General features: G+C 45.2%; 1 protein-coding gene across 1 annotated transcript in view; it reads right to left on the bottom strand.

The window, feature by feature from the left end:
• Positions 1 to 978: 978 nt before the first annotated feature.
• Positions 979 to 14,949, bottom strand: part of C8A (complement component 8, alpha polypeptide) — a 60,450-nt gene continuing 46,479 nt past the window's right edge. The window contains exons 9-12 of the mRNA XM_015420264.1: positions 8,647 to 8,653; positions 7,729 to 7,886; positions 2,913 to 3,135; positions 979 to 1,308 (exon numbers count right to left, since the gene is read on the bottom strand). Coding sequence (XP_015275750.1) covers positions 1,157 to 1,308; positions 2,913 to 3,135; positions 7,729 to 7,886; positions 8,647 to 8,653 — 540 coding nt within the window. The 3' untranslated portion in view covers positions 979 to 1,156. The remainder of the gene's footprint in view (positions 1,309 to 2,912; positions 3,136 to 7,728; positions 7,887 to 8,646; positions 8,654 to 14,949) is intronic.

The following is a 14,949-nucleotide window of genomic DNA, read 5'->3' as shown; positions in this document are numbered from 1 at the left end:
AAGGGCAGGGTATAAATCCAAACTCCTCCTCCTCCTCCTCCTCCTCCTCTTCTTCTTCTTCTTCTTCTTCTTCTTCTTCTTCTTCTTCTTCTTCTTCTTCTTCTTCTTCTTCTTCTAAAAATTGCTCCTCTTCTCCACTGGCAGAAATGTTCTCTCTCAATGGGAAACACTGCTGGGATCCAAGCCTTAGGACTGAATGTTCAGCAGTGTAGCCATGCATTAGTCCTCCTTGGACCCTACAGGTACACAGCTTCTATACAAAGCAGGACACAAGAGCACAAGGAGGCTGCACACCATTTTTGTAATGTGAGGGCTTCAGGAGGTATGGGTTATGCCCAGTATTTGTATGACATCTCTTCCATTGTACAATATTTATAAAGTCAGAATATCCACCATCTTTCATCTGTAAACCCAGTAAAATATGATTCATTCAAACATGACTTGTGTTGTTTTAAAATGCTTTATTCGCCTTATTCAATCTAATATTTGGATTTATTCACTTCTTAGAAAATAAATTCATATCTATTTCCAGAATTTCATATGTATGTTCATTTGACAGTCCAAGCGCTTGCATTGAATTCTGGGATTCAAAAGGGTTTGTTGTACCACATGGAAAGAAAGATACAAAAGAAAGAGAAGTACACCATGCTCAGACTTTTTTATAGGGAGTGAAGACCTAGAAGGCTAGTCACCTTGAAGATTCACCCAAGAAAATTCCATTGCATTTTGAACAGGGATAAAATATATGGGTACCTTTATGGGTAGCTATACCGTATGATATCACTTTCCACCTTGAGCAATAAGATGCTCATCTTACTTCTCAAAGTGGAAAGTGAATTATTTTGTAAATGATCCCCTGACAAAGTGAATCGCAAAATGTGTAGGGCTCCTCAATAACTAAATAATTTTTTTCACCTTGAACCTGTTTTTCTACATTTTTTTCCTGCCTACTGGTGTAGCCATTCTTGGGGGGGGGGGTTTGCTGCTGATACTTTTGCGCAGTGCAGCTAGTCCTCAAGAATCTTACTTTTTATTTCACTATGTTAGAGCATTTCCTAGGAGCATATCAGACATATGAAACTGCATGAATCATCACACAAACATACATTTTTTCCCCTTTGGCAGCAGAACCTACTAATTCACTCATGCTATGCTGTTAGCATGCCTCCGTTAGTTCATTTCTGCCTGCACATGCTGTTCCACCATTTTGAGGAGAAGGGTTAGTGCACTGCCTGGTTCGCCTTCGAGACTGAGATTGACAAGGAGTCCATGGTGACCAGCAAGTCCACATACCATGTACTGGATGACCTATGACAGAACAATCCATTATTAGAAAACCAGGTGATACTACAGCTTAGGATTTACACAATTACTCTATTAATAGTATGAAATTGTTACATTGGTATAAAATATGACAGTGATCTCAGGTTGGAGCCAAAGTTTCTATTCCACTAGCAATGGAATCTTCCTTGGATGGCAGGCACCTTCCACCAGTGGAATAAGTTTCTTCTACTGGAACAAGGCTCCTCGCACCAGTGGAAGGCTCCTGATATTGAATGAAGTCTCTACTATTCATGGGATAGAAGTTTTGGATCTATTGACCCTCTTAACTATACAAGGATGCCAGGGATGACTACAAAACTCTGCTAACTAATAGACTCAAATTTCAAAAGCTAGCCATGTCAACCTCATAAAACAAAAACAGCATAGTATTTTGGGGACATCTTAAAGATTAAAATATTTATTGTGTTTGTCCCCTCTACCACAGGCAGCAGCCCAATGGACTCAGGTGGGGGACAGGGAAACTCAAAAGCACATTCATATAATATTACCTATGTGGTAGCATTATTTTTATAGCAAAGAGAGAAGACAAGTGGGACTGCTGATCTTAGAGATGGTCACATGATTACAGTAATGTGTGATTCTATCCCTAGAGTATACTATGCAAAAAGATATCATCATCATCATCATCATCATCATCATCATCATCATCATCATCATCATCATCATCATCATCATTATTATTTTCTTCTTCTGAATCACCCAATCTGGGTGATATATGACATTGTAAAAACATTAAAACTATAAAATAAATACAAACAGTATGGGCATTAGTACATTAATTTAAAAATCATGTAGCAGAAATTACAGTTTTCTCCCCTTTCTGGCCTGTGATCACCTCATGGGTAGTGATTTTGTACAGGAAATTACATGTTATTGTTAACCTTGTTGCTTTTTGGTGAAGATGCACACTTAGAAGAAGGGAATCACTAAATCCCATTCATTCTCTGTGTGTATACTAGTCAGATTTTGTTTTTTAGTGAGAAGGAAGGATCAGCCTTCTCAAGGGTCCTTCTCCTTTCTGGTAAGTTCTACTCCTGTTCTTTGTATGTTTGCAGTTCACATTTATAAAGGACCTAATGGGAATTATTTATAAGGAACTGCTCCAGTGCACTGCTTGACAGAGCAAGCTTTAGTGATTTCCCACATCCCACAAGTGGCTCTGCTGATGAAGGGGGAGGTAATAGAAACAAACATGCCATCAGCCCTTCTTAATAAACAGAATGGCAGCAGTAGAAATACTCCTAGCTGCATGCAATATACCCTAACTGCAAAGGATTGGGCTGTACATTTGCATTCAGTTGGTGTCATTCTTTGGCTCATTTCTTGCAGTCTCTGGCATGAATTACAATACAGGCACATTTGCTGCTTCTAAAACTGTCTTTGCTTAACCTGGCTTACTTATCATAATCACCTGAGCTGTTAATTTTATTCCTGTAGAAGGCTTTTAGGCTGCCCAGCACGTACATGATCGAAAGCACCAGAGGGAGATGTTGACTGATGGGTAGATTTGGAAAGGTACCCCTTTATTTAAGTTAGAGTAAAACGTTTCTTCAGCGATGTCACCTTACCTGTCCACCTCGTGTTCTCGCATGCTGCACTCTGAGAGCCTTGTTGGCACTCACAAATGCAGGAGGACTTCATCAGCATTGGCTGACCATTGTTAAGGCAAGGACTACAGCGGCAAGCATTGAACTCAGTTAAGTATTCACCCAAAGCCCTTTTCAAATTTTGCCTTTTGGTTTCAGTATGGGCAAGATTGGTCCTATGCAGTATTTCATATATGGGCTGTAGCTGTAAATAATAGAAAGAGAGATTGTTGGCACATCAAATTTGGGTGTTCAGAAAACTGCAAAAGGGTAGTCAGAACAAAGTTGCAATTCCTAAATAGTGACGTGAAAACCATTTTGGTATGGGATCTAGGGAGTAGACTGTGGGTGGCTTAAAAGCCACTTAAGAACCACCATGGTAATGAACCACCAACCACCTTAGAAACAGCCTACACCCTCCCCCAATGAGTAATCTAAAGATAGTCAACTGGTGGCAACAGCACAGTGTAGAATGGACTGTGGGGAAAATCTTTGGAGGCAGGACGTGGCTCATGGGTCTTACATTGCTCATTCTTTGTAGCGTGTGAGAGGGACAGTATAGCAGAGGTTGAATTCAAAAGAAAATGAACACTTTATTGTTAAATGTAGAGCAAACACTTTTGGAACCACTGGCATAAAGTACCACATTCATTCAATGCTTTAAATGTGTCCCCAGTGACCTGAATAACTATTGCCCAGTGGCTAACATTCCATTCTTGGGCAAGGTGCTCAAGTGGGTGGTGACTACTCTGTCCACAGTGATCCATGTTCTGATCACATCCATATTAAATTACTATAATTCACTCTATAAGGTGCTGCCTTTGAAAATGGTCAAAAACTTCAATTGGTTGAAAATGTGGTGACCAGGCTACTATCAGGGCTTGGTTAGGGGGATTCCCTGCTGCCAGGTTTCACTAAAAAGAAAAATTAGGCCTTGTTCTTACTATAGAGTTCTTGGTGATTCCTAGAGCTACCCAGAAGTGAAAAGGGGTAGCTCTAGGAATCACTGGAAACGCTATGATGACAGCTTCAGGTTTTATGCTTTATGGCATTGTTTATACTCATAAGCTTCCTGAAGCAGGATTCTGGAGAAGAAGCATAAAAATGCCCTAATTTTTTGTAAATAAATTTCCTAAAAACTAAACAATTGGAATTTACAGGTCTACATGAACAGTAAGGATGATACTGCAATAATTCACTTGGTGGAATGAAAGATTGATAAAGAATGTTATTAGGGGAGCAGATATTTTTATGAAGCATACTTCTCTGGCATGTAGAGGAGTGAATGGCTTACTCAGGCACTGAGCACAAAACACTATTTTGGTCTTCTGAATTAGGCCTAATTGTCCATGTTTCCTTTTTATTCTAATCCTGGTTAAGTCTCCTCTCAAAATAATGCATGGTGAAAGGCAGAACTGGTTACAAAGATCCCTGTATTACCACTGCACTGACCTGAATCTGCCAATGAAACTTCCTACACCCTACTGTCTTTGACCAGTGACTATAATCAAGTCTGGTCTTGGAGCCGTTAGCTGGAAAGTCACCTGCTTATCAGCTAACTTCATCAGTTCTTGTTTCCTTAAGTTGGAAGTGGAGGAGATGTAGGGGATGGCACCCCAGAATCACCACACCTGGCCCCACCTCCCCAAAGGAGGGAGCGAGAAAGAGCCAGCCCACCCAGTCTAGCAAGCTGTGTGGCGCTAGGCTGTGAAGGTCACCCCCTGCACTGTGTGGCTAAAGGTCTTCTCTGGGTAGCCAGGCACCTGTTCCCTGTGCTATGCAGCTGAGGGGCTTGGCTTTTGGCTTGGCAGTTCATCCCCACATCACACAATGTACCTGGGGTTTTTAGGGTGGTGTGCCCCCAGTACAGGGCCTGGGGCAGCTGCCTCACTGACAAAGAGGGCTATATGGATAGATCTGTAGAGCTGAAAAGAAGTTGTATCGAGTTTCTGGGATTATATAAATTTGGAGTATTCTTGAAGAAATTGTTTGTATATCTTCCCCCACCCCACTCATTGTCCCCAGGTTCCACATCACTGTTATACCAGGGAACCATTCTCCCATGAGGTAGCTGTGCACCTAATGTGGTACTGCAGGAAATGAATGCTGATCAGAAACATTGTGGTGCATCTGTCAGTGGCTAAAGGCATTTCTGAAAGGCCACATGGAACTCACATCCAAGGCCAGATCCGGCATCTACTAAGTCAGCTTTGCAACCCAAACCCAAATGTGCCACAAGCAAAGAGAGTGGGTTTACTGCATAAAGGGGCTTACACAGTAAAGACAGAGACTATTCATTCTGAAAATCTAGGGGTGATTTCCCACAAGCGCTGCTCCTCGCTCACTCTTCTCTTTGGCCCGATGGTACGTGTCAATTTCACACAAGCTATTGCCTGACTGCATTTTGCCCCGCAGCTTCGTGTGATTTTCCCCACGTCTACTCAATCCTGTTTTTTGAGGATTGAGTAGACGCGGGGAAAATCGCACAAAGCTGCAGGGCAACATGGGGCCGCGCAGCAGCTTGTGTGAAATTGACACATACCATCGGGGCAAAAGGGAGGAGTGAGCGCGGAGCAGCGCTTGTGGGAAATCACCCTAGGTCACTTGCTGCAGAACAACAGGGGTGGGTGGGAAACATTGCGGCCAATATGATTGGGGAAAATATCTGTTCCCCACTCTACATACACTCCCTACTCTACAGTCAGACCATTAATATGCACATTGCTTCCCTAGAGGTCTTCACCTATCTGAGAATAAAGAGGGGGCTGCAAGACCAAGGTAGGGACAGTGAAGGGACGCAGATAAGCACAGTGCATACAGCTGTCAGAATGCCTGACATTGTATAGGGCAGTCTGTTTGCTGAGGTTTTGCTTCCGGGAATTCACTAAGGCAAAAGATTACCATGTGAGGGCTCCTACATGGCCTTGGGAAATGATGCTTTGAAATAATATTAGCACAAGACTCTTTGGCAAACAACAGTGAGTCGCAGATAAGAGGACATTGAAGTGGACATAAGTAATTATTGGGTGCTTGAATCCACTCCAAACTGAACGCACTGGCAAAGCATCCAGGAACAGCCACTGAAAGGTTACAGAGTGACAACAAGGTAAACAGGAGAGAGCTGTATCTGGCGTTAATGGGGAATTTGCTCACAGAATACACAGGAAGAGCCGAGTGTCTTTTCTCATTAGTTGATTTTTCTTTAAAAAAACAACCATACAATCTGTCATTTTCCTTAGTCTTGCTAATCGCAAGGATAATTTCTGCTTCCAAACCAAATTTGATACCTTCTGCTGCTGAAATCAGAAACTATGCTTGTTAGCTAGACACGAGAAAAGGAAATGAAGTGGCATCACTGCCAACCAATAAATTACCCCAAAGAGTTTCATTTTTTTTGCACAGATGTAGCAAGTATGAGATCTCCCAGACATTTTTCTCTTTACCCAGAAATTTAAAGAACAGCACTGACTCCTCCATTCTCCACTAAAGCAATTACACTAGTGGCTAACTCCCTACATAGTATCTTGTAAAAATCAGCAATGTGTTATGGTGGTGGTATGGTATCAGATTACCCTCTGCTCCTTCCTGATCCCTTCATTTGTCTTTTCCACCATATGGGGAACTTTATCAATTAGTAAAAAATGAACAGGCTTGGGTTGTTATAGTTCAACCTCATTAACTGGTGTCTATGGTGCTGAAATGGGGAATGTGGAATTATGATCCATGAAACTGAAACAAAAGGGCAGGACAATCACTATATCCTTACATCATGGATCAGCAACTGGTATCAAGTTCAAGAAGCTAAATCAAACCAAATTGTTATCTCAAAGTACGTGCTCAAGCCTCTCTTCACATTTGTTTGTGTGTGTGTGTGTGGGGGGGGAGCAAACAGATCACAGTGGAGCCTTTCATTCCCTTCCTGCCCTGTGTAACAGTTAGATGTGGACTGTGGACTCTGTTCCTGTGTGTGCAGTATCTGATCTGGATTGCAACTGCTGTAACATGTGCAGAGAAGAGGCTGTAGCTTTATCCTCTGGGCCATTTTTTCAACCTGAAATGGTCCCAGGGGTGTGGTTTGGCCTAGTGAGAAAACCAACAGGTATTCCAGGGAACATGGAGGTTTCCCCAGTGGGCCAAACAGCACCTTTCCAGGACCGTGTCAGGTCAGGAAAATGTTGCAGGGGGAGCTGAAGCTCCTTCTCCACACACACCACATCACATTCCAATCCAAATTGGCACCATGTACACAACAATCAAGGAGAACTCGCAATTCACGTTTGACTGTGATTAGAGGGTAGTGACCCCAGCCCCAGCCTGTGGAATCTGTGTAAACTGTATTACTTCCCACATGCACAGCTTGTGTTCTACCACTGTTCTACAGCATACATTTCTTCTCTGTGTAAATGAATCTCCATTTGGAAAAGCTTTACAGCTTCATTGGATATTTTGAAAAAAATTGCAGAACTCATTATTTTCCTTTTCCAAATATAATAAAACATTGATTAATATGCCTATTTAAAGGTTTGCCTTGACAGTTTAGGCAGGACCATGATGCAATAAACTTAACCATCAGTACTGGAGTTGGACTCCACTTCTTATCTCTATCACTTCTGAAGACATTGCTAAATAAAATGCATCTCCCCATTGTGAAATAGGGATAAGGTCAGGAAATCAGTGGCCCATTAAATTTAATCTTGTTCTAAGATGGGACTCACAATAAAATATAAAATGATCTGGTCTAGTACACTTTCAATCCGTTAGAAATGGGGAGCTTCTCCATCTGAAAGAAAAGGCTTACCTCAAAATCAATAATGGCGGGATTAAGTTTTAATGACCTCCCCCAGTAACGATATACATTGGCATGCCAGCTTCCCAAGAGCCTGCTGACTGAGTCATTGTTTCCACCACGAATCCGGGGAATAATACCCAGTATAACTGACTTTGTTTCAGAAGCACCTGGAAAGTCGGACAATAGACTATATTAGTGTTTGCTGCTATGCATAGTTACTAGTACGGTCGAAATTGGTTTGTCAAGGTGACTCAATAAAGGACGTTTGCCAGCATGTAGCCATTACAAGAATATGGCCTTTGAGACAAACAGTGGAAAAGACAGCAAAGATAGTTTGAATGCCACCTGAGTGTGCCAAAGTCCACTAACAATAATATCATCACATAAGAACTCTAAAGTTTAGCGGGGTGTGGCACGTATGCTACGTAACATTAACTCACAGGTAAGTACAGAAACAAAAACCTCAGGGTGAATAAAACATGGATTCCCAGGTCTCTACACTAATGTGCAGAGTATGGGAAACAAGCAGGGGAAACTTGAAGTTCTAATACAGGAAGGGGATTATGACCTAATAGGCATTACCAGGGGTCAGTTGGAGGGGGAGCGCACAGGAGCGGCGCTCTGGGAGTGAGGAGCCCGGGGGGGGGGTATATGACCAACCCCTGGCCCCTGCTCCCAGCAGCTCTCCCATCCCATCCTCAGCTTCCCCTGGGCCACCCAGAGGTGTGGCACCCCGGGGAAGGCCTTCTTGCCCCATCCTCGGCTTCCCCCTGCTCCCAGCAGCTCTGGAGAAAAAAGAAGAAGTATGGTAAGTTGCTTGCCCGCCCACCCCTTGCTTTTCCCAGCCCGCGCCTCAGCATGAGGCCTGGGGAAAGGTCTGCCTGAGCCACCCCCCTTGGAAAGCCGCTTGCTCGTCTGCACCATCACTCCCGTCCTCCCCCCCCATGTTTGTCAGCCCCACCCAAGACAAAATGTGGGCAAGCAAGGGGAAAATTTCATGTCGGGGGGGCTGCTAGTCCTGGATAGGTGCCCTCCCCCAGCTGACGAGGCTTATGTCGCCCCGTGCACAGGACAAACTGGGGCTATGCTGCCCTTCCCCCAAGCGCAGACCTCCTCGGAAACAAAAGCACACCGAAACCAAGGATGCTTCCTTCCCATCACAACACAAGGAAGCCACAAATAAGTGCCACTTAGGAAGGGCGGGGAAAGGGTCTGTGTTCGCTCCTGAGTCTTGCTAGGATCCACAGGGCTGGCGACTTGTGTGAGAGATTTGACACCCAGGCAAGTTTATGATGAAGAAAGCCCTACTCAGTGCAACGGGGCTTAACTCCTACGTAAGCAAGCACAGGGAGGCAGCCTTTCAGTTCAAGCCTGTGTTTCTTCAGGCATAAGTCCCTTTTCATTAATGGGGGGGGGTGTCGTCGAAGGTACTTTTACAAATGACTGCCTTCCCTCACTTTGTGTCGCCACTTCCTTCCCGGCCGTAGCTGGCCTCGTTCATTCTCTTTAGTGTTTGCTTTGTGTCCGCCCCCACCATAAAAGGTGAAGATTCCTGAGGATGTTAATTCTACTAGGAGTAAGGTTTCACTTGAATGCTATCAGGAGAAATCTGCATACACTGAACAGGAAGACTCTTTTGGAATTTGATATGGAAGGGACAGTCTTGAGTGAAGGAGAAGGAGGCACACAATAGGGAAGGGGGATTTTAACCGGGGACCCGGGAGCCACAGCCCAGACAGCTGCCAGGCAATCTCCAACATATATCCCCTCAGAACTAAAGCCAAAGGTACACTGTCCCTGAATCATCAACCAGAGGCTGCTGCGGGAACCAAAGAAAGTGCGCACAAAACCAAAGCCACCTCCCAAGTGGAGGCGAAGTGGGGAAATGGAGCAAATGGTGTCGGAGCTTGTGCTTTGGGGACTCAGACGCTGCCCGTTTTCTGTGCATATTATTATTATTTCTCTGTTGAGGCAAAAAAAAATTGGAAACTGAGTTCTAACAGGGCAGCACTAGACATGCCCCCCACTGCTGGACCTCCTGATGGCACTGGTATTTCTGGCCACTGTGTGACACAGAGTGTTGGACTGGATGGGCCTTTGGCCTGATCCAACATTGGTGTCTCTTATGTTCTTATGTTCTTAAGGCTTATTCAAGTAGAATCTCTCCCTCCTCTGTGAGGGCAGATCTGTGTGTCCCCCACATAGCTAGCACCCCAAAAGAGTCCAGTGGCATCTTTAAGACCAAGGCTTATTCAGGTACCATCTCTCCAGATGTACTAAAAGGAAGGACAAGATTGCCCATTGGAAACAATGGGAGAGACTTGAAGGCAGGAAGGACAGGATTGCCCATTGGAAACGATGGGAGAGACTTGAAGGCCCATTGGAAATAATGGGAGCCAGGAATGCTAATTGACTTGCATTGGCTCCATTGAAATAATTAAAGCTCAAGAAGAGTTGCAAAGAAAATGTGGAATGGATTTTCCATTAAGATCTCTGGTCCCAAATACACTGCTCTGGGAGTGGAATGACAGGCCCCACAGTGGAATGACAGCCCCTGGGGGTAGCAGATGTGTTCTGGGACTGGAATGACAGCCCCTGGGGGTGGCAGATGCATTCCACTGTGGGGCATGGCATTTCACCCTCAGAACACATTTGCTATTCCCAGGTGCTGTCATTCCACTGTCAGGCCTGTCATTCCACTCCCAGAACACTCCTGCTCCTACCAGGGGATGTCATTCCATTGTGGGGCCTGTCATTCCACTCCCAGATCACATCTGCTACCCCAGGGGCTATCATTCCACTCTGGGGCCTGTCTTTCCAGTCCCAGAACACTCCTACTACCCCCAAGGGTAGTCATTCTATTCCCAGAAGACTCCTGCTACCCCTAGGGGCTGTCATTCCAGTCCCAGAAGACTCCTGCTACCCCCAGGGACTGTCATTCCAGTCCCAGAAGACTCCTGCTAGCCCTAGGGGTTATCATTCCACTTTGGGGCCTGTCATTCCAGTCCCAGAAGACTCCTGCTAGCGAGAGAGTTAGGAAAGTTAAAAGCTCAGTATGAGCTTAGGCTAGTGAGAGATGCTAAAAACAACAACAACAAAAAGGTTCTCATGTTCAAAGTAAGAAAAAGAGCAAGGACATGGTAGGTCCACTGCAGAGACAGGAAAGTGAAATTATAACAGGTGATGAAGAGAGGGCAGAACTGCTCAGTTCCTACTTTTCCTCAGTCTTCTCTTACAAGGGAAATGGTGATCAACATGCCAAAAACAGAACACACGATGACGGAAGGGAGTTGCAGCCAAGGATCGGCATGGGGTACTACATAAACACCTAGTTTCTTTAAATGAAACTAAGTCCTTAGGGCCAGATGAACTGCATCCAAGGGTACTAAAAGAACTCATGGATGTAATTTCTGAGCCTCTGCCCATTATTTTTGAGAATTCTTGAAGAACAGGTGAGGTACCAGAAGATTGGAGGTGGGCAAATGTTGTTCCCATCTTCAAGAAGGGGGAAAAGGGGGATCCTATCAGCTTGACATTTATACCTGGGAATGTTTTAGAACAAATCATCAAACAGACAGTCCTTGAGCATTTAGAAAGGACAGTTGTGATTACTAAGAGCAAGCATGGGTTTCTCAAGAACAAGTCATGTCAGATTAACCTTATCTCTTTTTTTGAGAAAGTTACTATCTTGCTGGATCAGGGGAATGCTGTAGACATAGACTACAGCCCCATAGCTAACAACGTTTTGTTTGGGGGGCCAATGTTTTGCTCGGGGGGGCTGCCATGCAGCCTGCTGTGGTGCAATCCATTTACCACCTCACTCTCCTGGCCTGAATGCTTCTGAAAGGGGGCAGCCCTTCCTGGGTGGTTCACCTGCAACTATAGGCTTGAATGGGTGACCGAGTTTTGGGGAGGGTCGCCTTGCAACCATTGCACACCTTCAGAGCCCAAGCAAAGTTTTGCTTTTCGGTAAAGGAAAGTGAAACCGGTCTTTTCCCTCCACAGTGCCCCCGGTCACATGCGCCCCAGTAGAACTTGTTAAAAAGGCGGCAAAGGGCTCCCCAGGCCCAGGCAGACCACACCGCAAGAAGGCTCACCATGGACTCGGTTCCCGGCCAGCTGCTCTGCCTCCTGCTGCGCCCTCTTGGCACCTTCTGGAGCAGTCTGGCGCCCTTCTGCATGTGGTGCTGGGGGCACCCATCCCGTGGCGAGTTGCTGAGGCAGGAGTCGCTACCCGGCTGTGCCTGTCAGCATCAACTACCACTTCACCTGCTAGTGCAACTACATTATATGTCTGTGCGGTACTGCTGGGAGGGGTGGAGAGAGAAAGGCCACAACCAAGCCTGCCCCACATGACCTGCTCCCAAGGCAGTGAGGAGAGAAGCCCCCCGGGCTGGTCTCCAGTGGCAGAGGCTGGGGAGGGGGAGAGAGCAGGGTGCCTCTTCCTCCTTGTGGGAGCCCAGCTGGCCATGACAGGGAGGCAGGCAGGCAGGCACCCAGGAGGGAGGTGTGGTGGGTGGCAGGTGTCCCTGCTCAGCAGCCCTCCACTCTGACCTCCCAGCAGCAGCAAGGATGGCCGGGGCAGCAGCAGGCAGCACAGAGTCATGGGCCGCTGGGCTGAAGGCAGAGATGGCAGCAGGGGGATGGTGGTGGAGCCAAGGGTTGGGGAGCGGCCTGTAAAAACCATGGGGGGCAGGCCCCCTGGGCCCTGCGGTAGCTACAGGCCTGGGAGATCTCCAGAGGATACCAGTGTCTTAACATGGAGGTAAGCAATGGCAAACTAACTCTGGATTTCTCTTGCCTTGTAAACTCCATGGGATCACCATAAGTTGACTATGACTTGAAGGCACTTTCCACTACCAAGATGATCTATCCTGTATGGTATTGTTTAGAACTGAGAAGGCCTTCGTTATTCTTTACAGGGTTGTTCCTCCCCTGCAAAGCAGTTTGATGTGTGCAGCTGTGCTTCAGTTTTCAGCTACATCTGATTCCATTCCAATTATATTGGTCTCCAGTGATGTCTTTTACATTGCAGGGGGTTTTGCCTTTGCAAGGTCATCTTGTAGAGATGTTTCTCCGAGCTGTATGGCTCTGTAGAGTCATCCAATGTTTCAGCTTGTCTTCACTTGACAAGTTGGGAGGCATCTTGCTTCTCTTGGGTACTTGACTATGTGTACCACAACCATCTTTTCTTCCATGTTATTTCTAGCTGATGGGAATGGGGGTAAATCAGCAATGCTGATTTTGTGAACTTAGGCAGATCATGAGAGGGAGGGCAGGAAGAATTGCATCAGTGCTTCGTTTTTGTGGCCCTTTCCTACACGCCCAGGGAAATGCTGATCACCAATTTGGGGTCAGGAAGCAATTTTTCTCCAGGCCAGTTTGGCTGGAGATCCTGGAGGTTTTTGTCATCTTGTGGGTGTGGAACAGTGGTTACTGGGAGTGTGGGGGGACATATTTGTGAATTTCCTGCATTGTGCAGGGGATTGGACTAGATGACCCTGGAGGTTACTTCCAATCCTATGATTCTGTGATCTAGGCTTCTCCACTTCTAGATGATAAAGAATACTATTTTAGTCCTACTACTACTACTACTACTACTACTTTCATCTACAGGATGGTATGGAGTTGTCTTCTGTTGCCCCAGAAGGTTGATACGGGAACAACAGGTTGAAATTAAATCAAAAGAGTTTCCGGCTAAACATTAGGAAGAACTTCCTGACAGTTAAAGCAGTTCCTAGTGGAAGAGGCTTCCTCAGGAGGTGGTGGGCTCTCCTTCTTTGGAGGTTTTCAAACAGAGGCTACATGGCCATCTATCAGCAATGCTGATTTTGTGAACTTAGGCAGATCATGAGAGGGAGGGCAGGAAGAATTGCATCAGTGCTTCGTTTTTGTGGCCCTTTCCTACACGCCCAGGGAAATGCTGATCACCAATTTGGGGTCAGGAAGCAATTTTTCTCCAGGCCAGTTTGGCTGGAGATCCTGGAGGTTTTTGTCATCTTGTGGGTGTGGAACAGTGGTTACTGGGAGTGTGGGGGGACATATTTGTGAATTTCCTGCATTGTGCAGGGGATTGGACTAGATGACCCTGGAGGTTACTTCCAATCCTATGATTCTGTGATCTAGGCTTCTCCACTTCTAGATGATAAAGAATACTATTTTAGTCCTACTACTACTACTACTACTACTACTACTACTACTACTACTACTACTACTAAAAGGACACGTAAGAAGATGTTATAGTTAAAAATATAAACAGGGAGCTACTGTGGCATACCAGCTAAGCAACTGAACTGTGAACCAGGAATACCTAGGTTCAAACACTGTGTTTGCCATGAATGCACAAAGGGAATGTAGGCAAGTCACTGGGTTGGATCCTGTCTAAAAATTTGAATCCTGTCTAAAAATAAGGAAAGACTTATGTGCACTGAAGCATGACTCTCCCACTTTCCCCCTCCTGTTGTACCCTGAAATGCCTCCCCATGCTGCTCCTGGAATATGGGAGCATCACGACGGAGGAGTTATAAGTGAAAAACTCTCTGAAATATGCAGATAGTTTTAAGTTTATGCAGTATAGTTTTAAGACGGACATTGCTCAGGCTCAAATGTGCATGCCTCCAGCAGCTAGGACTGTTTGTATGCGACTGTCAGATAATCAGCACTGGTAACCATACCAGTCAGATGTTTGGTGTGGGGGATTACACATCCAGTCCACCTTCCCAGCTGGTACAATCAACATGAAGTTCCTACAGCATTTAGACAATACTACTGAGATTGGGACAATTATGGCTCTGAAGCACAGTGAACAGTCTAAAGCACTGTATAAATACTAACCCCACTGTATTACCCTCTATCCCTAACCACAGAAGGAAATCCCACTGTCATCACTGGAACTTATTTGTACACAAGACTCATGTAATGAAGATTATGGTTAAAGTATAGTCCTTGCAAATGGCATGGGCTGAAGTTCCATTGGAAGAAACTATTAATGTGATACTATTAATGTTCCGACATGTACTATTATCACCCTGAGTCTTTCTGATAAGATAGGATACAAATCAAAACAAAGGAATGATAACATAACTTCTATGTCAGTAGTATTACGTTCATGTTTCTAGTACAAGTTTTCCACACATACAGTTTGTATTGTTTCTCTGATCATAAAAAGATAAATGGAAGACCTCCAAGGACTTGAAAGGAACATCTCATTTTCCCTGTATTTCCCTCCCC

The sequence above is a fragment of the Gekko japonicus genome, unplaced genomic scaffold (genome assembly GCF_001447785.1).
Source record: "Gekko japonicus isolate JY-2015 unplaced genomic scaffold, Gekko_japonicus_V1.1 scaffold284, whole genome shotgun sequence".
Taxonomy (NCBI): domain Eukaryota; kingdom Metazoa; phylum Chordata; class Lepidosauria; order Squamata; family Gekkonidae; genus Gekko; species Gekko japonicus.
Note: the sequence above shows the minus strand (reverse complement) of the source record. Positions and strands in the feature narration are given on the sequence as shown.